The sequence below is a fragment of the Neofelis nebulosa genome, chromosome 11 (genome assembly GCF_028018385.1).
Source record: "Neofelis nebulosa isolate mNeoNeb1 chromosome 11, mNeoNeb1.pri, whole genome shotgun sequence".
Taxonomy (NCBI): Eukaryota; Metazoa; Chordata; class Mammalia; order Carnivora; family Felidae; genus Neofelis; species Neofelis nebulosa.
The window spans coordinates 81,701,961-81,726,481 of NC_080792.1; the positions used below are offsets into that span (position 1 = coordinate 81,701,961).

The following is a 24,521-nucleotide window of genomic DNA, read 5'->3' on the forward strand; positions in this document are numbered from 1 at the left end:
CCACATGACCGTATCTTTCGAAACCCTCTCACTCTGCCCTGGCCAGCGTGGCAGCCGCTGGCCACATGTGGCTAGTGAGCCCTGGAAGTGTGGTGAGTCCAAATGGAGGTGCGTCCTAAGCTAAGTGCAAACCACACACCGGGTCTCAAAGACTGAGAACAAAACAGAGAGTAGGAACCACCTCATTAATAATTTTTATCTCAGTTACCTATTGAAATAATATTATAGATAACGGTAGGCTAATCTATTATAGTTATTAATAGTTAATACACCTATTGAGTTAATAACTATATTAAACTTTATGTTAATGTTAAATATCTTTATTATGGTAATATTAATAACGTATTTAATCATTTATCATTAACAAATTAATGATGATTAATACACTTAATTGTATATTACACAGTGTATATTTGACACATTTGTTGGATGAATATATTTCATATTTAACTTTAATGTCAAATATATTCATATATGGATAGCAATACTTTAATTCAATACTAATAAGTTGATATTATTAATCTAATAAATATTATAATTATGATGATTAGTAACTAATAATCAAATAGTGTTGACGCTTTGAAATTGTTGAAATATTATTAAGATGAATATACTATTTAAATTATTTCACCTGATTTTTGTTTGGACTTTTGTTTACTTTTTCTAATGTGGCTACTAGAAGAATGTGTTAATTACCTATGTGGCTTGCTTTATGTTTTGATTGGACAGCTGCTCTAACAGATGCATTTATGCACAAATTCTGATCATTCTGCCCTCCTCAAATATGATAGGTTTTCTCTATCTCTCAGGGTGCTCAATGCAAACAGTTCCAGAGCGATTTCGTAGGACATGCCAGACCCTGTGCTCGAGGGCGTTACAGACACAACAATCAGATTCAGCTCTTATCCTCCGGGAGTCCCCGGGCCACAAGAAAAACTCAGAAAACATAACAAAGCACAGTGCAGGAGGACAGATTTGCCTTCTGTCCTGTGGACGGGGAGACGTCACACAGACGTGTGTTGTCAGAACTTTATAGAGGAGATGGCGTGGCCCAGAGCCTCCAGAGAAAGGTGCTGTCAGCAGGCTTGCGTTGGGATCTCTGCCCCTCCCCCCCATTGCCATAGCACCTGGAGGGTCTGGGGACAGGTCGGCGGTGGCCGTGGTGTGACCTGGCCGCTTCTGGTTGCAGATCTGTGTGCAGCAGGGCTGGAAACCCCCAAGAGGCCGCTTCGATATCCTTCCACTCCTGCTCCAGGCCAACGGCAACGATCCCGAGCTCTTCCAGATCCCCCCAGAGCTGGTGTTGGAAGTGCCCATCAGGCACCCCAGGTAAGAGGGACTGGCATGGGGTGGGTGAGGGTGGGAGGATTCACCCAGTGCCTCCCCCTGGCCCCCTAACCCCCTGACTCTCCCTCCAGCCCAGACAGAGGCTGAAAGGGGGCCTTGGTTCCTTCCTGGGCCTGGGCAGAGTGGGCCTCCCCAGGAATGAGCAAATCCTCCTGGACCAGCCAGGGGGCACCATCTCTTCTGAATCAGAATCTCGCTCCTCCCCCTGCTCCTAAGCAATCAACCAGAACTTGCCCTTTTTCCAGCCGTATGGGTAGAAAAGCAGAAACACCTCTTGTCTTGTTGTGAGCACTAGAACTGTGTGACCTGATGTGGGTCAAGTCCAAAAGGAATTTGGAGCCAGGAAGGAACTACAAGGGCTGCGCCAGCCGCACCAGCAAAACCCACACTTTGGGGGGCCCCTGGGTGGCTCAGTCGGTTGAGCGTCTGACATTGGCTCAGGTCATGATCTCACGGCTCGTGGGTTCGAGCCCCGCGTCGGGCTCTGTGCTGACAGCTCGGAGCCCGGAGCCCGCTTCGGATTCTGTGTCTCCCTCTCTCTCTGCCCCTCCCCCACTCATGCTCTCTTTCTGTCTCTCAAAAATGAATAAATGTTAAAAAAAAATTAAAAACAAAACACGCTTTGAGAGTGAAGGAGATCCTTAGTGGAGGCAAAATCGAGGGGCAGGGTAAGGGAGAGGTGCCCCAAAGCTCAATAATCAAGATAAACATTATTTTAATGTAATATACTTATCAAAATGAATTTCTATATCAAAAATTGGATCCAAATTTAAATTTTTTTATCTGAAAATTTCAAATAAAGACAGGATCCAGTTCAGGGCTGAGATTCAGGTGAAGCAAGCAAGGTAAGTTATGCATGTGCAAGGTGAGACCCGTCTTTATTTAAATTTGGGATATTTTGTTTGCTATGGATTTTTTTTAACGTTTATTTATTTTTGAGGGAGAGAAAGACAGTGTGTGAGCAGGGGAGGGGCAGAGAGAGAGGGAGGCACAGAATCCAAAGCAGGCTCCAGGCTCCGAGCCGTCAGCACAGAGCCTGACGCCGGGCTCGAACTCACGAGCCATGAGATCATGACCTGAGCCGAACTCAGATGCCCATCCAACTGAGCCACCCAGGCATCCCTCATGATGGATTTTTTTTTCCATTAATTTTGATTTTTTGAAAAACGTTGAGTTAATTTAGAATATAATGTGAATAAAAAGTAGCATTAGACTCAATTCCTCGTTTTGTTGGTGCACCCTTAAACTTTGCATCCAGGGCTAGTGCCTTATTTATTTCACCCTAGCCCCAGCCCTGGGGAGGAAGCAAGTGCCCTGAGGCTCATGACACTGCCCAATATCTGGGAACTCACCCAGTCTCCCTGATGAAGCCTGGCCTACATTCATTAATGCATTCACTTACTCATTCGCTCATTCAACATGGTTTATTATTCCTGCTCTGGGCCGGCCATTGTAGCTGACTTCGTTTCTGCCTCCATGACACTTTTGATCTCAAGGAGAAGAATTTGCACGTCCTGTTACCCAAATAACCACTTAATTCCAATAAAGTGCTGCAAAAGAAATTTTATGATGCCCAGAGGGACAAAGTTGCCCGACCCAACCTAAACTGGGCATCAGAGAAGGGCTTCCAAGAGTAAGCAACATTTTAGCTGACAATTTAAGTTTGGGTAAGGGCTGGACAGACACAGAAGGAAGAGAGAAGATCCCAGGAAGAAGGGACTGCCATGCAAAGGCCCTGAGGTAGGAAGGAATTCGGCAAGACTCCCTTTTCTCCTGGATTAACTTTCAGGGTGGGTTCGGGAGAGGAACAGCAGCCTGGCGCACTGGTTCCCAGGCCTGGATGTTCACCCAAATCACCTGGGAAACATGTTTAAAATGCGTAATATCAGACCCAGCCGTGGAGCCTGTGATCCCACAGGTCTAAAGCAGAGCCCAGGAGTCCGGTTCTGACACAGCAAGTCCCGGGAGGTTGCTGGCATTTCCACATCCCCAGACCAAGGCTGTCCCGCCCACATGTCTGCCTGAGAGACTCCCGCCCCATGGTGAGCGGGGCTGTGTCGCTCTCCACAGGTTTGAGTGGTTCAAGGATCTGGGCCTGAAGTGGTATGGCCTCCCCGCTGTGTCCAACATGCTGCTGGAGATTGGCGGCCTGGAGTTCACCGCCTGTCCCTTCAGCGGCTGGTACATGGGCACAGAGATTGGCGTCCGCGACTATTGTGACAACTCTCGATACAACATCCTGGAGGTGAGGTCCCTCCCCGGCCATCGCGATGCGCCAGCAGAGGGCAGAGGGCGTGGGCCCCACAGTCCTTCCCCACAGCTGAGCTTTGGGGCTTGGAAACTTGGAAACTTCCGCAACCTCGGTGGAGCCCCTGGCAATTCTAGGGCATCCACAGCGTGAACAGCGCATGTCCTGTGGGCAGACACTGTTCCAGGCACCTTGTATGTGTGTGCTCAGTTAATCTCAGCACAACCTCCAGGTATGATAACCCCCATTTCGCAGATGAGGACGCTGAGGCCTTTGGGAGGGTTAAAGTGACAAGCTCAAAGTCACACGGTGGCAGAGCTGGGAAATGAACCCCGTCGGGCTTTAAGGTCCAAGTTCATAACCACCCGGCTACACGGCCTCTTGTTAGAAGGGTTTGAAAACGGGGGCGCCTGGGTGGCGCAGTCGGTTAAGCCGACTTCAGCCAGGTCACGATCTCGCGGTCCGTGAGTTCGAGCCCCACGTCAGGCTCTGGGCTGACGGCTCGGAGCCTGGAGCCTGTTTCCGATTCTGTGTCTCCCTCTGTCTGCCCCTCCCCCACTCACGCTGTGTCTCTCAAAAATGAATACACGTTAAAACGTTTTTTTAAAGAACTCGGAATCAAGCATTAATTAGGTTTATGTGGTTAAAATCCACGGGCGTTCATGTGGATGGACCTTGAAGACATTACGCTAAAGTGGGTTAAGTCAGACAGAGACAAATACTATATGATACATACCGCTCATATGTGGAATCTAAAAAAGCCAGACTCATAAAAAAGAGAATTGAACGCTGGTCACCGGGAGCTGGGGGGGTGGGGGGGGAGGGGGAGTTAGGGAGGAGGTGTTTAAGAGTACAATCTTGCAGCGTAAAGATAAGTAAATTCTGGAAATCTAAGGCACAGAAGGGTAATTATAATCCACAATCCACTGAATTGTACACTTCAAAGTTGCTAAGAGACTAGATCTTAATTGTTCCCACCACAGAAAAAGAAATAATAATTATGTGACATGACAGAGGTGTTAGCTCGCAGTGGTAATCATATTGCAACACATGAATGTATCAAACCAACACCTCAAATTTGTACCCCTTAAACTCACACAACGTTGTATGCCAACTGTGTCTCAACGTTTTTTAAAAATTCCATAGGTATTAGCTTGGAAATCGAAGCCCAGGGTCCTTAGCCTTGCCACACACCAGAGTCACCTAGGGAACTTCATTATTGCCGGGATTCAGATATCGTTGCTCAAGGATGGGGCCTCGATACCAGCATTTTTCAGAGCTCCCCAGAAGATTCTAGAGGGCAGCCACTGATCTGTACAACCTCCTGGCAGGAAAGGAAGAGACATTTCAGGCAATTTCCATAGATGTGCCTCAAGTCACATTTGGGGATTTTTAAAAATCACATAATCTTTTTTTTTTTTTTTTCCTGCAAATGCTTTCCATTCTTTTAAGCAAAAGAATGCTGTAGACGTAACAGTCTCAGCATAATGGCTACACATGCTTTCCTCTCTCACAAAATTACTCGAGTTTTTAATGTATTTATGTAAAGCAGCGAATTTCGTTCTTTGTGTGTGTGTGTGTGTGTGTGTGTGTGTGTGTCACTATCAAAGGACCACAGAGGAACCTAACGCCTCGGCCTCAAAGAATGAATTAATATGAGATCTGCTTTTCATGATTCCTGCTTACATTTTGATTGCAGAGAGTTGTTCCCGAGTAACTCAGATGAGATCCTCTCCCACTCCAGCCCTCCAGGCCCGACGGCTGTTATGTACGAATGTTGAGAGCAGGGCTGGGAAGCAGTTTACCCAGACCTGAGAAACTGTCGTGTGCCAGCCCCGTAATGAGACCTGGGCTCCCACAAGTGACTGGAATTGACAGAGGAAGGAACAGCAAGGCTCTAATTAATGAATTTGCTCTTGGGTGTTTCCCACTCCTGACATCAGTTCCTGAGTCGTAACATAAATGTCAGGAGGTTTTTGTTTTGTTTTTTTTCCAATAGTTTTGCCAAAGGAGTCGGCCGGCTATGGCGGCAGCTCTCGGGTCCTTGGACGTTATGCGTCTGCCTGGGCTCCGGCTCTGAGGCCAGCTGGCTCTCTGGACCTCTCTGAGCCTCAGTTTCCTCATCTGTTAGATGGAGTCAGACAGGTGTCCGCCTGAGGTCAAAGCGCCCATGATCTGGACTCCAGGCGTGGAGCAGGATCAGTGGAAAGCTTTTCCTTCTAGAAGGCAGATGATGTCACTCTCAGACCCACTCTTCTGCTTAAAACCCTCCGAAGACTCTTTCCATGCTACAATATTGGGAATAAAATCTTGACTCCTGGGCTCATCCCAGATCCTGCACGATCCAGTCCTGCCTTTATCTCCCACCAACTCCCCTGGCTCACTACCCACCCCTCAATACACCAGCCTTCTTTCTGTATCTCAGATGGTGGAAGCCTGATCCCACCACAGGGTCTTTGCACATACTGTCCTCTCTGTCTACAACCTTCCTCCGTAGATCTGAAGATGTCTTGCTTCTCATTATTTTGGTCCCACCTGGTATGCCACCTCCACAGTCGGTCCTCCCTGACTGTCCTGGCTAAATCCGGCCCCCGTATTCCTCTTCATCTCATATCCTTGTCTTATTTTCTCCCTAAATAGTAAATGTCTCTCTCCCCCACTAGACAGTAAACTCAGAGGGGTGGCTGGGTGGCTCAGTCAAACATCCTACTTCGGCTCAGGTCACGATTTCGCGGTTCATGAGTTCCGAGTCCCACGTTGGGCTCTGTGCTGCCAGCTCGGAGCCTGGAGCCTGCTTTGGATGCTGCGTCTCCCCCTCTCTCTCTGCCCCTCCTCCACTTATATTCTGTCTGTCTGTCTCTCTCTCTCTCTCAAAAATAAACATTAAAAAAGTTCAAATAAAATAAAATAATACATAAAAAAGAAAGAAAGGAAACTCAGAAATAAAAGGGCTGTCCACATCTCTCTAGTTTCCTGCTACTAGTCGGTTCTCCATTAAAAAAAAAAAAAAAAATCTTTTGAATGAGTTCATCAGTCCGGCAGTGAGTTGACTAATTCATTAAGAAATTCATCAGTGACCACTAGCTAGCCCTGTCTCTCCACGGGTGCCCCAGCCTGAGTCTGTGTTTCCTTCCTCTTCCAGGAAGTGGCCAAGAACATGAACTTGGACATGAGGAAGACGTCCTCCCTGTGGAAGGACCAAGCACTGGTGGAAATCAACATTGCTGTTCTCTACAGCTTCCAGGTAGCACAGCACACACGTCCCGGAGGGGAACTAAAACGCCTCCAAGGTGTGGAGCAGATGGTCGTGAGACCTGGCTCCTGGGGGGGGGGGGGGGGGTTGGTGGCACCAACGAGGTCCACTTCCCATCACGTACACCTAATCTCCATTTTGGATCTTGGGTGGGGACCATTGGAGGAAGCGGTAATAGGTGGGGGAGGGGAGCTGTGACCTGTTGCTTATGATGGATGACAGTTGGGCTGGCAGGCCGCCTCCTTTGTGTCCTGCCCACCTCTTCGGGGTTCAGACTATCACACAACAGACACAAGTACTCATCCTCATTAACCAGACACGCACAGGCTTCTCAATGCGTGGCGCTGTGGTAAATGATATTATGTAGGATGAGTTTAGAATTTATCATCTAAACCATGATACTCGTTTTTAAGTTTAGTTTATTTATTTTGAGAGAGAGAGAGAGAGAGAGAGCATGCATGCAAGCAGGGGAGGGGCAGAGAGGGAGAGAGGGAGAGAGAGAGAAACCCAACGCAGGGCCCGAACTCATGAACCGTGAGATCATGATCTGAGCCGTAATCAAGAGTTGGACGCTTAGTTGACTGACCGCCCGGGTGCCCCAAACCATGATCCTTTTGAGGGCAAAAGGAAGACACTGCTGATAATAATGCCAGGGTGATGGGCGTAAGCTGGCGTTCTCCTGGGCAAACCTGTCGACTGCAGAGTAGAGCTCACGCTCTGTTAACAGAGCTCAGCTCTATCCTCTGGGGGCTGAGTCTGGGAAGCTAGACCCTCCCAGACACGCACGGAAGGCACACAGAGAATGAACGCATCACGTCATCGGTGCACACGAATGTGAACTGCAGGCCCCCAGGTCAGGAGCAGGGAGAATGGATACGCTGAGGAATATCCCAGGGAAGAGACAGGCTGAGCTGGCCTGAGACGGAAGCAAGCCCCCTCTCCTCTCTCTCGGCCATGGGCGAGTGAGGCCTCGGGAGACGTTGAGGAGGATGGAGTGTGGTTCAGTGGGCTTGAGACAGCAGGGATGTGAGCAGGATGAGTGGCTGAGGACGGAAAGTGGGCAGAGAGGGGAAGCACTGTTTACACACGGTGGGAATCCAGACCGGCCCACCAGAGGGGGCCCCGGGGCCGGTTATCCAGATTTGCAGTCTACCCACCTCTATTGCGATTTCTGCCTCGTGGTGTTAATAAACCCATCCTTGGGGCGCCTGGGTGGCTCAGTCTTTAAGGCATCTGACTTCGGCTCAGGTTATGATCTCACGGTTAGTGAGTTCGAGTCCCACATCGGGTGAACACGAGCCCCACTTCAGGTGAGCCCTCTCTCTCTCTCTCTCTCTCTTCCCCTCCCCTCCCTCCCTCCCTCCCTTCATCCCTCCATCTCTCTCTCTCTCTTCCTCTGCCCCTTCTGGGATTCTCTCTCTCTCTCTGTCTTCCCCCTTGCTCACTTGCGCCCTCTCTCTCTCTCTCTCTCAAAAACTAAATAAATGGATAAATAAACCCATCCTTAATACTTAAAATTCTTCACTTTAAGAGGATTCTGTATCACTGCCATAAATGGAGAGTATCGGTTGCCATAAATAGAAGGTAATTATAATATTAAATTAATCAGCAAATAAACAGAAGGAAAACAACACAGAGTTGTCAAATTCTAGCTAAATGCTGCCTGAGGTTCCTCTCTCTTATTTAAAAAAAAAAAAAGGGAGGGAGGGAGAAAGGAGAGAGGAAAATTGGCAAGAGAGGTATTAAAAGGTGTATTAGCGTCAAAAGGAGACTCTTCCCTGGATGTGAGTGAAAGAGAGATTCAGAGAATCAGCTCACAAGGCCTCGCAGCATCTCCAGGACCACCCTTTGGGAAGCGCTCCCCGTGGAGAAGGGAGTCCCAGAAATACCCCAGCTCCCCTCCCGCCTGACTGTGCCCCCTCTCCTCCTGCAGAGTGACAAAGTGACCATCGTTGACCACCACTCTGCCACCGAGTCCTTCATCAAGCACATGGAGAATGAATACCGCTGCCGGGGGGGCTGCCCCGCCGACTGGGTGTGGATTGTGCCCCCCATGTCTGGCAGTGTCACCCCTGTCTTCCACCAGGAGATGCTCAACTACCGACTCACCCCGTCCTTCGAATACCAGGTCCCGCCCCTTCCGGCCTCTTTTGTGCTAAGTCTCCAATACCTGGTATATGCATGTTTAGCTCCGAGCGTGTCTCAACTCAGACTTCCTCTGCGGACGCTCAAGTGCTCCATAGTCCACGTGGCTAGCGGCTACCATATTGGACAGCGCGGCCCTAGCCAGAACACTAATGGAGACAAAGGGAGTAGTCAGGGGTCCCCAGGAGAGGGCTGCAGAGGGACCAAGGGCTGAGTGAGAAGGTCTAGCAGGACAACACAGGCAGACTGGACCGGCCACTCGGGGCAAGGACCGCTGTGGTCACTGCCGGCAGATCTCCTCCCTTCAGGGGCTGAGGGTTGGGCATAGCTGGGCAGCCACAAGTACCCAGGGAGTCCCGAGCCTCTCCCAAGAGGAGCCAGATTTGCTCACTGCAGTGACCATCGTCCTCTCTTCCCAGCCTGAGCCTTGGAACACCCACGTCTGGAAAGGCACCAATGGAACCCCCACAAAGCGGCGAGCCATCGGCTTCAAGAAGCTGGCAGAGTAAGTCTCCTGGAAATAGGTGGGGACTGGAGGTGCCTCCAAACTCGGAGAGCCCCAGAGAAGGAGGCTGGGCAGATGCCTATGCCTCTGACCTTTTGTGCGATGTGAGTTCTCCATTTTCTCTGACCACCTCGTGCCTTCTGTGCCTGAGGGCCTGAGATATGGATGTTGCGCCAACCTTTTTTCCTTCCCAACCTCACTTTCCTCACCTCTGTTTCCTAAATTCTTGTCTTAGAGGCAATGGCATTTTGATAAACCAGCTGTTCTAATAATAATAATAATAACAACAACAACAGATGTGTAACATTTGTCCATTTCCAGGGTGTAAATACTCCCCCCATGGCCAATTTCAAGCTGCTAACAGGAAGTCACTGAACCCAGAGGAGGGAGGAGCTGGTACAAACCAACCCGGGAGGGCTCTCTCTCTCTCAGGGCTGAACTCTAACATCGCTCCTTCAGTCATTCATTCATTCATTTGGCCAACAAGTGAATACCGAGTGCCTCTTCTGTGCCAGGCACTGTGCTAGGCTCCAGCAATGCCTGATAAGCCAGTTAAATGATGTTCTTGTCAAAGCTCAAAGCCATTCACTTGTCCAAGAATCACACAAATACAGTGCGCCATCGAGGAATGGTTTCGTGGTGCCGTAAATAGACCGAACCCAGTTTGGGATGTCAGAGAGGGCTTCCTTCAGAAGATGACAATTGGGCTGAAGAATGAGATGAATAGACTAAGCTGAGCAAAGGAGAAGAGGGAAGGGTCTTATGGGCCAAGGCCACTGAAGAGTAATAGGCCTGAAGAATGTGTGGCCAGCCAAAGGACCCTCTGACAAGTGAGGTGGGGCTGACCGAGATGATCGAATGGGGATGCCAGCCTTCTCCTAAAGAAAGCGAATTCCACTGGCCCCTTCAGCAGAGACCCCTGTCTGGAGTTAAACTGCTGGCACAGAAGCTAGGCATGCACTGAGCTGCTCCTCCATCGGCCCTCTTGGGTCCAGAACTCTCTGGATACAATCCCTAGATGTACAACAGGTGCCATGCAGGCCACAGATCCCAGAAGCGAGGGCTGTGGATCCCACAGGGACTCAAACCCAGGTCCTGGCTCCATTCCTATGGCCCAGAGCACCTGTCTCCCTCTCTCCCTCCTTTCTCCCTCCTTCCACCTAACCCCATCTCCCAGCCAAAAGAGAACACATCAGCAGCCACTCTTTCCTAACAAGAGAATCACAGATATTGTCAGGGAGAGCAGCCTTTGGCTTCAGTTCCGTTCAACTGTTTCTGGGAGAAGGGAAGAAGAAATCTAAAACATTAATTGCACTATTAAGTGAGGGGTAGAAACAATGGGAGTTAATTATAGATGCTTTTTTATGCTCCAGTCATTCAAAGGGAACCCTCCAGGCACCTTTTATTCTTTTCTGTTTCTCCCCCTGCAATGTGGGTGGTTTCCCTGATTCTAAAAAATGATTAATTTACCATCAATAATCCCCAGGTGGGGGTAATTAGCGATTTGTCTACTCTGAGGTTCCTAATAGAGCCAGGATGCTGGCTCAGAAGGTGAGCCCAGCCATTCCCGAGCCACTGCCTGTCTGCCAACCCGGTGCCCTGGTGGATGGGAAGAAAGGAACACTGGCTCTGAATTCTCCATTTAGCAAGAAAGAGCCTCGACTTGATATTTCAACTCCCCAGGGTTCCGGTGGTAGCAGCATCTTTAAAAATCATCCCTTCTTTTGATATTTATTTAGCGCCTATTAGATATCAGACTCTGTGCGAGACTCTGAATATGCAAGCCTGACTAAACCAGACTAGTCCTTCCTTTGTGGATCTATAAACCTTTAAATTTCCTTCTAATTCAATGCCTGGTGATTTATTAGTGATTCTCTCTCTCTCTCTCTCTCTTTCACACACACACACACACACACAAATGTAAGCCCCGTGACACCTACTTTTTTATGTTCTTTAGCTCCTATAACTATACCTAGCAGATGTTCTGCACTCAACAAATGTTTAATTAATGAACAAATGAATGAATGAATGAATGATTGTCTTCGGGGGCAATGCTTGGCAAACCAAGGTTCTCAAGACTAGGTTTGGACAACCAAGCAACAAACTAACAAAACCAACCATGGTTTTAAACTTGGGCTTCTAGTGTCCCTAAAACCATCAGAGATCAAGAGAGTAAGTTCTCTCTCATTACATTTCGAGGATCATGGTTCTGGCCCCAAAGTCCCAGCCTAGCATCTTCCCTTTTTTCTACATTTCCCATTTTCCTCTCCATTCTTTTCTCTCCAGAGCCGTCAAGTTCTCAGCCAAGCTTATGGGGCAGGCAATGGCCAAGAGGGTCAAGGCGACCATCCTTTATGCCACAGAGACGGGCAAGTCGCAGGCCTATGCTAAAACCTTGTGTGAGATCTTCAAACATGCCTTTGATGCCAAGGTGAGTAGGGGGAAGCGCCAGCTCCCTGGCCCCCGTGGTATGTATAGTTGGAAGGGGAGAGAGTGGAGTCAACAGAGAAAAACCTTTGAGAATGGATGACAGCACATCCCGGGGTAGCCATCAACACACATATGCACATCCACCTAAATTTCAGGGGACTTTGATGTCCTCTCTTCCCATGACCTTCTAGGAGTCTAGGAGTCCACAAAATGAAACCCCATCCCAGAGCAAAATCTTAGAGGGTTTATGAAAAAAAAAACTTTCTGGGGTCAGCTTGGGAAGCTCTGCATTAAACACAGTTCAGTGGGTTTCTTTGCTGAATGACTTCTTGGAGGCTTGAATTTGCAAGTCTGTATGGCTGACCCTTGAAAAACATCGGGGTTAGGGGCACTGAAAATCCACATGCATCTTTTGACTCTCAAAAACTTAACTACCAATAGCCTATTGTTGACCAGAAGCCTTACTGATAACATGAACAGTTGATTGACATGTTTTGTATGTTACATGTATTATTACCATATTCTTACAATGAAGTAAGCTAGAGAAAGGAAAATGTTATTAAAAAACCATAAGGAAGAGAAAATGCATTGACAGTACTGTATTTATCGGAAAAAATCCACGTATAAGTGGACACACACAATTCAAACCCATGTTGTTTTAGGTCAGCTGTATTCTAATCTCCCAATGAGAAGGGGATAGAATATAAACATGTTTGTGCATGGCTCACTTGTTTTTAAGGAGCCTCTCGGAAGACTGGGCTTCCCTAGAACCTACTTGGAGAAATGTGGCCCAAGAGATGCTAAGATAGAGAGCAATAATCTTCCTTAAGGCAGGGATCTCGGACTTACTTGGCCCAGGCCCCATACTGCTGGAGGGAGGATTAGCAAGGAGACTGGGCAGACCTGGTCAGATCCAGCTGGGCCATTCCCAGCCTAAAAGTGGTCAAGAAGATTCCCGGATCAGTTGGTTATAAGAAGCCCAACGATCTCAATCAAGATCTGTCTCTATTAGCAGCCAACCCCTTCCACCATTGCCCCAGGTTCTTTGTGGTCCTTTAGGCCACTGTGACTTTAGAAAGGTCCCACACTACCAAAAAGCTTTTCGTGCTACCCACTTGAGCCCATTGAAATAGTGACACCCAGAACTTTTGGTTCTTCTTCCAAAGGAGATGGCTCAAGGTGACTCATCTTTTTCCTCTCTCTTCTTCTCCTTCACTTTTTGTTCTCTCTTACCTCTTCTCCTTGTCACCACCTCACTTCCTCTCTCCCCACCATCCCTTCCCCCTCACCCACCTAGGTGATGTCCATGGAAGAATATGACATTGTACACCTGGAACATGAAACTCTGGTCCTAGTGGTTACCAGCACTTTTGGCAATGGCGACCCCCCGGAGAATGGGGAGGTAAGACGAGCTTTCACCTGTTCTAGCATGTTCCCCATCAGGGGGAAGAAGGAGGGGCCTCAGTTACACCTGCCGTTCAGTTAGCAAATCCTCCCAGAGCCTCAAAGCCCACGACTTGGATTTGGATCCAAGTTCACAAAGATTTGGGACAATTCCAAGACCTCAGCCTATTGGTGCCCACTGATGAGCCAATCTTTAGTGACAATGCTGTCGCCTTAGTGAGCTACTTCTTTTGGAATGGATGCTCCCATTAAGAGCTTGGCATCCCCTGCTCCAGATGAGAGAAGTAGAGTCAATACTACGTGACAATGAGAAAGAATGAAATCTGGCCCTTTGTAGCAACGTGGATGGAACTGGAGAGTGTGATGCTAAGTGAAATAAGCCATACAGAGAAAGACAGATACCGTATGTTTTCACTCTTATGTGGATCCTGCGAAACTTAACAGAAGACCATGGGGGAGGGGAAGGGGGAAAAAAGTTAGACAGGGAGGGAGGCAAACCATAAGAGACTCAAAAAATGAGAATAAACTGAGGGCTGATGGGGGGGGGGTGGGAGGGCGGGGGGGTGGGTGATGGGCATTGAGGAGGGCACCTGTTGGGATGAGCACTGGGTGTTGTATGGAAACCAATTTGACAATAAATTTCACATTTAAAAAAAAATTTGTAAAGAGAAAGCCACAGTGGGGATTTGTGTGCTGGGAATTGGGGGTCCACACACTGTAGCCCTTTTATCAGCTGGCCCTTTCACGCACATCTGCTGCCCAGCCTGAACCCCTAACCATCTCTAACATCCTGGCCCCCAGAGGCATCAGGCTCCTCTTTTACCGGCCAGGACCCCAGATGCTCAGTGCCCTACCCTATTCTGGGTTCATAGACCCATGCTTCACATTTTACTCCTCTCTTGGCTTCCAGAAATTCGGCTGTGCTTTGATGGAAATGAGGCACCCCAACTCCGTGCAGGAGGAAAGGAAGTAAGTGAATGACCCTCCAGGGTCACATGACATACTCTGTGGGTAACTGAAGATTGTCTTTTGGCATCTGGGGTTCACATTTGGGTTCTGGCTGGGTTTTGTGACCTAAAGCCCCTTTGTGAGCAATTTTAGCTGGTGGGTGTCTGGAGTCCACTGGGGCTGATATTTTGGCTTCTCTGGTAACTTCACAGCCCCGTGTCTCAGTTTCCTTGTCCATACAAATACCTGCCTTAACTTCTTGTAAGAATCAAAGGAGAAAATAGATGTAATAGCTCTAAGCGTCTTATGAAAACTTAGAAGCCCTATGTAAATACCAATTCTTATTATCTTTCCCCTTTGGAAACCTACATTCAAAAACAGCAAAAGTGAGCTCCTTTCCCTAAAACTTTTCCACCAGACGCTTATGGTGGAGTTGTAGCTCATGTAGAGGTTGAGTTCAGTAGATGACGTACCTCATAAGGCAAAAATGAAACAAAAAAAACCTGTAGCCAAAAGACATTCATGCTGAAATTGCATCCCAGTGTCAGGTTGGGTTCTGAAGATATTTCCTAAGGTGACAAATACCTGTAATGATGACCACCCTTGCGAAGCCTGTAAGTCCCCCCTAAAGTAGGCGACATATGGCGTGTGCATGTTGAGCTGTCTTTCCATTAGGCCAACACGGCGTCTCCTCCAGCGTGGAGCAGAGCAGACACCACAGCTGACTGGTGTTTGGAGACGGCGGTCTGCGGAAAACCTCTCCCGGGTTTCTCTTAGCCGAGCACCTGTTGCCAAACTCACATACATTCGTTCCATATCCAAGGGACAGCTGAATCCCTCGTGATCGGTCATCTTTGACCACGAGCACCTTAGTCCTCGCTCTCCCTGCCCTTCTTTCCCAGGTGGCCGTCACAGGCTCCCCCTCCCCCCTCCTTCAGGGAGAGAGAGGGCACCATCCATTCTCCCCTCTAGGTACCCGGAACCCTTGCGTTTCTTTCCCCGTAAAGGGCCTCCCCTCCCCCAAGGTGACACAGAAGTCCATGGTCTGGCTGCAGCCCGTGACAGCCAGCAGAGGTAGAGTGCGTGTGTGCATGTGTGTATGTGTGTGCATGTGTGCATGTGTGTGCAGGCGTGCGTGTGTGTGCACATGCATACGTGTGCGTGTGCATATGCGTGCGTATGTGTGCAGGCATGCATTATGTGCATGTGTGCGTGCATGTGTGTGTACATGTGCATGTGTGCACATGTGTTCGTGCACATGTATATACCGCGTTCATATGTGCATGCAGGCGTGTGTGCGCAAGGCGTGTGTGATTGTGCACATGTGCACACATGTCCGATGCCCGAGCATCCAAAGCCACCTCTGGGTATCAAGGAGACCTGCACTCTAACCTGGGCTGTGCCACTAACTCACTAAGCAGACTTGAGCAAGGCGTTTGACCTCTCTGGACCTCAGTCTTTCTCATCTGCCAATTGGGGAGAACCCATCTCTGCCCTGACCACCTCTGGGACTTGTTGAGAGGATCAAAGGATAAAAACAAAGAGGAAAGCATTTGGAAAAACCTCAAACCTCATACAAATACATGTGCTGTTATTTTAAACCCACAACCATCAACCATCCCTCCCACACTAACAACACAGCCACCCCCTGATATGTTGCATGACTTATTTGGAGAAGTGACTCAGTGTGAGACTATTTTAGGGCAGAAAATACACTTACATATATTTAGAACTTTCCTGATGCTGGAACAAAAACTTTGAAGAACATCCAGCTTAGAAACCCTGCTGCCAGAATGCACAGTGTCTTTTTTTTTTCTTTCGCCTTCTGCACTCATATTTGTTAAGCTGTTGTGTTTTGGTTTTGGTCTCTTGTTTTGGGGGGAGTTGTTCTGTTTCGTTTTTTTGGTCTGGGGATTTTGTTTTTGTTTTTATTTTGTTTTTGCCTTGTCTGAGAACAAACCTTACCACTTTTAGAGGAAAACGGGGAAACTGGATCTTTTTTTGAGGTCTCAAAGCTCCTGAGCCTCTCATGCGGAGGTCTGAGTTCCAGTGACATCTTCCTTCCCCTTCAAAATCGTTTAATAAGGAATTCAATCTCTTTTTATGCCATGTCTCAGTGCGGAACGTTTTCCACATTGACTTCAAATGGGAAATGTGCCAGATCCTTGAAACATCCAAGGACCATAACTTGATGAAGAGAGAGTATTGAATGGGAATTGTCCAGCACGATCCAATGAAACTTTCTAAATGCTCTATGTCTGTGCCATCCGATAGGGCAGCCACTAGCCACACGTGGCCCTTGAGCACTTGACATGTGGCCAGTGCAAGTAAGGAACAGAATTTTTAACTGTATTTATTTTGAATCAATTTAACTTTACTTTTAAATAGCCACATGTGCGGGCGCCCGGTGGCTCAGTTGCTTAAGCATCCGACTTCGGCTCAGGTCATGATCTCACAGTTTGTGGGTTCGAGCCCCGCCTTGGGCTCTGTGTTGTCAGCACGGAGCCTAGAACCTGCTTTGGATTCTGTGTCTCCCTCTCTGCCCCTCCCCCACTCTCTCAAAAAATGAATAAACATTAAAAAAAGTTTTTTTTAAATAGCCACACAGAGATACCAGAGTGGACATCACCAGTTAGTTCCTGGCTACTCGAAGTGAGGTCTGGGGATCAGCAGCATTGGTGCCTCTTGGATGCTTGTTAGAATGCAGAACTTTAGGCCCTGCCCAGATCTGCTGAATCACAATCTGCACTTTCTGAGGCGCCTGGGTGGCTCAGTCGGTTAAGCGTCCGACTTTGGCTCAGGTCATGATCTTACAGCACATGGGTTCGAGTCCCTCATCCGGCTCTGTGCTGACAGCTCAGAGCCTGGAGCCTGCTTCAAATTCTGTGTCTCCCTCTCCCTCTCTCTCTCTGCCCCTCCCCCGCTCATGCTCTGTCTCTCTCAAAAATAAATAAACATTTAAAAAATTAAAAAAAAAAAAAAGAATCTGCACTTTAACAGCATCCCAAGATGATTCTTGTGCTTGTTAAAATTTGGGAAGCCACGAAGCGTTCTCTAATGGTTAGGGGGTGGTCTGATCTATTCGTGACTTTTTTGCCAATTAAATCGTTTTGGCTGTCTGGCTCTCAAGATCCCTGAGTTGAGTATGGTCGGAAACCTCTTTAAATACAAGCGGGGTCATGTGCAGATGGCTAGCTCTAGTGGTGGGTGAGTAAGTTTATCCATTCTGGAAGAGTCCATGGAAGTGTTATGGTCTCAACCAACATGCAAGAGAAGGTCCTTGAAACAGGACCTCAGGAGGAGGTTCCAAGCCAGAGCTCACAGGGTCTCTTCTGTTTTGGCAGGAGCTACAAGGTCCGATTCAATAGTGTTTCCTCGTATTCTGACTCCCATAAATCATCAGGCGACGGGCCAGACCTCAGAGACAACTTTGAGAGTGCTGGACCCCTGGCCAACGTGAGGTGAGCAGGGGTCAAGGGCCTCAGGGAAGCCATCTTGGGGAACTGGATTTAGTTGCAAGGTGGGCTTAAGGTTCCTCCCTTGTATTCCTGTCCGTCTCTTGAATAACCAGCTGCACTCTAGCTCTCTGGGGACTCCCCTCGCCCCATTAAAGCACACTACCCAGACCCCTTCCTATACACACTCTGTCAGAGCCCCATCACCCAAATCTCACCCCATCATCAGCACATCATTTGTGCCAAAGGATGTTAATCCCTGGAAATTACTCAGTAAGCTGCCCTTCCCAACGATATGTTACACCTAATAGAAACTTCTGGAGACACCCTGCCTTGCCCCAGTGGCTCTCAACCTGGGACACACATCAAAATCATCTGGAGATGTTTGCAATATACTGATAATCAAGCCCCATTTCCAGAGATTCTGATGTAACTGGTCTAGAATTGGGCAAGTATTGCCTTTTTTTTTTGTTGTTTAATTTCCCCAAGTGACTCTAATGTGCAGTCTGATTCAAAAAATACTGGCCTAACCCCATGTTTACCAAAGGGCAGTGGTCACATACCAAAAGATCATTTTATATGGGATACGGGCAGATATTTTATATTTCAGCAGTTGGGAATGCGGTCCAATGAGCATTTAGAAAGAAAGAAAACTGCAGATCCCTGGTTTCACAGATGTTTGTGAAAACAAGGTTGATGTCCACTGAGTATCCCGGCCTGGCCACAAATCTTTCCGACCTTTGCTAACCGAACCTTTTCCTACCTGCTCAGGACAGTGCTCAGTAGATGGTACACATCACGAGGGGTCCTGGATATTGAAGTCTTATGCCCAGTAGTGCACGTTGTGATAGACTTTATTTTTTCCAAGTAGTTTTAGGTTCACAACAACACTTAGAGGAAGATACAGAGAATTCCCATATATCTCCTCCCCCAACAGAAACAGCCTCTTCCACCAGCAGTGTCTCCATCCAGAGTGGTCCATTGGTACGGTTGATGAACCTACACTAACACATCATCATCACGCAAAGTGCATAGTGTACATCCGGGTTCACCCTTGGTGTTATTTTCTATGGGGTTTGACATCAGTGCGTTGTTTTAGTTTGACATTGAAACACCGGTTTTGTGCTTTGACAGCCGGACCCGTTTTTCTCTTGTTGAATCTATCACGACTCAGAGCAGGCATTGGCAAGCTATAGCCTGGAGACCCAATCCAGCCTGACCACTGTATGTTTTTACACAACCCATGAGCTGGGAGTGGTTTTTGCACTTGAACATTGGCAATTCACTTGAGGATAGAAACCGTTACCGTTGAACCCCAATTAAGCAAAATGCCACCCACCCCCCCAAACAAGGAACCCCAGTCTCATAGGTAGACATATTATTAAAAAAATCATCCTCAATAACTGTAATAATAATTTTTTTAATGTTTATGTCGTCAATAAAAACGTGCAGGAATTTGTTTTCTCTCTGTTATGAAGGCATCCACATAACAGCTTCGATTTTGTTTCTTGGCCTAGAAACCTAAAAATATTTACTCTCCGGCCCCATGTCTAATAAGTTTGCCAATTCCTGGTTTGGAGGCTTAAAATGGGAAGTTTGAAACCTCAAGGTGAAGGTCATAATGGAAACGTGAGTCTAGGAGATGACTGGGAGGCAGGTCTTTAGGTGCATCGGGAAACGTATTAATGCATGAATTACCCGAACCACCTGCTAGTGAACACAAGTGGTTTTGATGAGGTGGTGAAGACAAATTCAAAGCAAGCTAAACAGCGGTAATAAGTAAATAATAGTATCAGCCGTGGTCACATATGGTGACGTCGTGAACGTAAACTTCCCATGTTTGAGGAACAACGGCTTAACCACAAAGCCATTACTCGTGCTGGGAATTTCCAGTCTCCACTGGGCCGAGGTTAAGGGGGGCGTGGCTTGGGAAGGAAGTTCCTGGCCCCCCTCCAACCAGTCCACTCCTAGTTATCAGCTCTCCTGTCACACCATCACCCTTGGAGGAAAAGGTGAGGAACCCACCTCCAGGAAGGGCATGAGCGGGCAGGTGGGGGAGGGGGGCTGCGGGGGCAAACACTGCCTAATCCCATGTACTTTCTTTAGAAAGCCTCTACAACCAGGGAAAGAAGGGCAGGAGAGGAGAAGAGGCCCAGAGAGGAAGCATGCATGTGGGATTAAAAGAAGCAGATGTTAACCCATGCTAACCTTCACCTGACCCGTGAGACCCCCGGATCCATGTCAAGTGCATTCTCCAATGACAGAGAGAATGGGAGTCCCTTCCCAGCTTCCCCTCCTCCTCTCTGCTTCCCCCATCTCAATCTTTCGCCAGCCTGACCCCTTCATTCTAAACAAACGGATTGGGAGGCAGAGGCAGAAACAGTATGGAATAGCTCACACAGATCCTCGCCTGGGCTTGTCTGAGATGACAGTCTCCAGCAGAAAACTCCAGGCTAGGAAAGACGTGGGGTGGGGCGTTCTCGTCCCACTTGTGTGAACCTGTCACTTCTGTCCCAGTGACGTCAAGACCCACAGCCAGGACCAAGTGTCAGTCGGACAGCGAACTAGCAAGAGCGGCCATCTGACACACAGCCCTCCCCTTCTCATACCTCAGTCAAGGCCACCCCACCTTCCCAGAGAGGAAAATCTCATTAACCTGACCCCCGCTGATTCAAGCAGCCACGTTTTCTTGGTGGTACCTATGCAGAGAGGGTTTGTGAGGCAAATCAATGTCAGAGACATTGCAAGGGGTGGAGTCAGCATCTTTATAAATCTTCCATCCCCTTGTAGAAGCACCTGTTTACACACCAACATTTGATGTGGGTTTTTTTAAGTTTTTATTTTAATTCCAGTTAGTCAACGCACAGCGAACATTTGACGTGCTAATGACAAGGCCTTCTGATCTCGTTAATGCAGGTCCCTGAGGACTTCTGTGTTATGGTTTTCATTACCTGTGTACTTAAAACTAATCTGCTTGTGTCCCTTGTAGAATTCAAGCCCTCCCATAAAATAGACTAATTTCTCCAGCTTAGAAAGGGGCACACAAGACACAGCCAATGGTTCTGGGTCATCGCTATCCCCAGCTCATCCTCCGTAGGACCATTGGGAATTTTCTCCTGAGGATGGTCATACCTTGCAGAGACCAGAAGGAGAGGAGAAGAGGCCCCAAGGGCTCCCAGATTTTTTTTAAATGGCCTTACCCAGGTGGGCTTGGGGCTGTCTGACCACCATGGGCTAATGGAGATGCTTCTGGAGATGCCAGATGTGTTAGTCTGCTCAAGCTACTGTAACAAAATATCAGAATGGGTGGCTTCGACAACAGAAATTTATCTGCTCACAGTTCTGGAGGCTGGAAGTCCAAGATCAAGGTGCCAGTAAGATTGGTCTCTGGTGAGGCCTCTCTTCCTGGTTTGCAGACGGCTGCCTTCTTGCTGTGCCCTCACATGGCCTTTCCTCCGTGCACATTCAGAGTGAGAGAATGCTATTGGGTGTTTCTTCCTCTTCTTCTAAGGACACAAGTCCCATTGGACTAGGGACCATCCTTATGACTGTATTTAACCTCAGTTACCACCTTAAAGTCCCCATCTCCAAATACAGCCATATTAGGAGTTAGGGTTTCGATATATGAATTTAGGGGAGACATGGAGTCCATAAAACCAGACTCCCCTCATGCCCCACAGTCCCCTAACACAGACCATCTGTCGTCTCCTTGGCAGGTTCTCCGTATTTGGCCTTGGCTCCCGGGCTTACCCTCATTTCTGCGCCTTTGGACATGCCGTGGACACCCTCCTGGAGGAGCTGGGAGGAGAGAGGATCCTGAAGATGAGGGAGGGAGACGAGCTCTGTGGGCAGGAAGAGGCTTTCAGGACCTGGGCCAAGAAGGTCTTCAAGGTAACCACCTGCCCAGATCCCAGAGACCCAGGGGGAGAAGTCATGACCCCTGAGACCTCCAAAGACAGAGTGCCTACCCCATATGAAATAGAAGAAACCTGAGAGAACTTCTGGTATTTCCCCACCGTGTGTCCAGCCAGGATACAGCTTTAAACAACTCAGATGAGTTTGGGTGGCCTTAAAACACACATTCTTCACCCAGAATCTAACCTCCTGCATCATGGGCAAGGAGTTGGTCTATAAAGCATTGTGCTCTTGGAATTTCAGAGCTGGGAAGAATCCGTCCCTCGCTCACATTTGGTAGACAAGTAGACAAAAAAACCATAAAGTAGGTTAGCCACACCAGGGGGCTGTGCCTCGACCTGGAACTCAGATCTCACCGATTTGTCTACTTTGACATACTTATCCCTCTTGAGCTAGATCTTTGCTGACCAATGCAGGAGCTGCCGGCCCCGTGTGCTATTTAAATGTAAATGTGAATGAATTCACATTCAGTAGGATGAATGGACAAGTGAATATAGTATGTCTCTACAGTGACATATTATTTAGCCATAAAAAGTATAAAGAACTTATACCTACTACAACGTAGCAGGTGGATGGACCTTGAAAGCATTATGCTAAGTGCAAGAAGCCAGACACAGAAGGTCTATGATTCCATTTAAATGAAGTGTCCACAATAGACAAACCCATACAGACAGAAATTAGAGTAGTGGTTGCTAGGGGTTTGGGGCCATGAGAGTGGGAGTGAGTGCTGACAGGTACAGGGTCTCTTCTGGGGGAGGAAGATGTTCTGAAACCAGACTGTGGTCGTGGTTGTGCAACTTTGTAAATACACTCAAACCCACTGAATTGTACGTTTGAAAGTGATGAATTTTATGTTACGTGAAAAATTTCTAGGGGCGCCTGAGTGGCTTAGTCATTTAAGCATCTGACTCTTGATTTTGGCTCAGGTCACGATCTCGCGATCATGAGATCAAGCCCCACGTTGGGCTCTGCTCTGATAGAGTGGATCCTGCTTGGGATTCTCTCTTTCTCCCTCTCTCTCTGCCCCTCCTCCCCCTCTCTCTTTCAAAATAAATAAATAAACATTTTTTAAAAAGAAAAAATTTGCATATATATATGTACATAGAAATAATTAGGTGATTAATTATAATATATGATATCGTATATGAAGACAGAAATATTATATATTGCAGAATTGCAGAAATATATTGATATTACATAAAATAATTAAATATATTTATATACTCTAATAGATGTATAAAATTTTAATTTTTCATTAAATATGTAACTCTAATATACACATATTAAATAGAATTTTAAAAACTCTATTTAATATACACATATTATATAGAATTTAAAATCTCATTCCTTGGGGCGCCTGGGTGGCGCAGTCAGTTAAGCGTCCGACTTCAGCCAGGTCACGATCTCGCGGTCCGTGAGTTCGAGCCCCGCGTCAGGCTCTGGGCTGATGGCTCGGAGCCTGGAGCCTGTTTCCAATTCTGTGTCTCCCTCTCTCTCTGCCCCTCCCCCGTTCATTCTCTGTCTCTCTCTGTCCCAAAAATAAATTTAAAAAACGTTGAAAAAAAATTAAAAAAAAAAATAAATAAAATCTCATTCCTTGGCTGTGTATTTCATATTTTCAGCAGCCACAAATAGCTATTGGTTACTATATGAGACAGCACAGAACATTCCCATCATGATGGAACCTCGTATTGCACAGGGCTATTCTAGACATGAGGTCACAGGGGAAGAAATGCATAATGGCCTTCTATCTGCACGGGGGCATGATTTGATTGGCCATCCTGGGAAAAACGGAAAGCCATGAATACGGACCTGCCACCTGTCACCTGCTCCTTCCTCCACCCTGGAATGCATTCTCTTCAGCAACCCCAGGAGAAAGTGGATTAGGTAGCTGCCTATCATCCAGTTGGCATTTTCCATCCTGCATGTAAATGCAGATAGAAAGAGGGGAAACTGAGGCCCCTGAGCTAGAAGGATATTTATGGGGGGAGGCTGTGTCCATAAGCCTCTTTCTGGATTTCTTCCTAGATTAGAAGAACTGAGATAACTCGGCTCTTTTTACCTTGAGAAAACTATGGTTCTTGACTTCGTCAGCCAACTTCGATTGAACGCCCCAGAGTCAGGGTCTGTTACAAGCCCCTATACCCTTTGGTTATCACCGCCCCCCTCCCATCAAACTCCCAGTCCTGACAACCACTAATCTGCTTCCTGTCTCTGGGGAGCTGCCTGTTCTGGACATTTCATACGAATGAAATCATAGAATATGTGGTCTTTTGAAACCGGCTCATTCACTTAGCATGTTTTCAAGGCTCGTCCACATTGCAATATATATATTAGTACCTCATTGCTTTTTATGGCCAAATGATACTTTGTTGCACGTATATATCATATTTTGGTTAGCCGTTCATCATCTGATGGACATTTAGATTGTCTGAAAATCAACGCAAGGCCAAAAAAGGGTTAAATCTGCCCTTAAAAGCTTTTTAATTATCCGTGGCTTTTATTGCAAAAACCTGAATTCCAAACAGTAATTCTTAGGACCACTAAAGTCGGAGAACTTATGAACTTGGCAAAAAAAAAAAAAAAAAAAGGAAAAGAAAGGAAGAAAATGTCATATGCAGGTATTCAAACATTCAGTATGTTCTGTTTTTAATGTAATTTTTTAAACCTTTAGAGGAAGATGGATGGGAAATTCTAAGGTGTTTATTTTCTTTTTTTAATGTTAGGTGTCTACAAATATTGGTTTTAGGAATAAATGACGTAGAAGTTACATGTTAAGTAGAGGTTAAATCCTAAACTTATTAGTAAATATGATATGTCCAGCACATCAAAGGCATTCAAAAAATACTGGATGGATTAGTGGATGGATTG

At 47.3% G+C, this 24,521-nt stretch overlaps 1 protein-coding gene across 4 annotated transcripts in view; it reads left to right on the forward strand.

The window, feature by feature from the left end:
• Window positions 1-24,521, forward strand: part of NOS1 (nitric oxide synthase 1) — a 182,522-nt gene that overhangs the window by 137,167 nt on the left and 20,834 nt on the right. For 3 of the 4 annotated variants that reach the window (XM_058691151.1, XM_058691153.1, XM_058691152.1), the window contains exons 9-19: window positions 1,190-1,329; window positions 3,418-3,592; window positions 6,738-6,839; window positions 8,782-8,976; window positions 9,413-9,498; window positions 11,785-11,929; window positions 13,226-13,330; window positions 14,243-14,301; window positions 15,253-15,354; window positions 17,625-17,741; window positions 21,452-21,626. In XM_058691151.1, the coding sequence (XP_058547134.1) occupies window positions 1,190-1,329; window positions 3,418-3,592; window positions 6,738-6,839; window positions 8,782-8,976; window positions 9,413-9,498; window positions 11,785-11,929; window positions 13,226-13,330; window positions 14,243-14,301; window positions 15,253-15,354; window positions 17,625-17,741; window positions 21,452-21,626 (1,401 nt within the window). The remainder of the gene's footprint in view (window positions 1-1,189; window positions 1,330-3,417; window positions 3,593-6,737; window positions 6,840-8,781; window positions 8,977-9,412; window positions 9,499-11,784; window positions 11,930-13,225; window positions 13,331-14,242; window positions 14,302-15,252; window positions 15,355-17,624; window positions 17,742-21,451; window positions 21,627-24,521) is intronic. The other variant, XM_058691154.1, reaches the window with a different exon arrangement.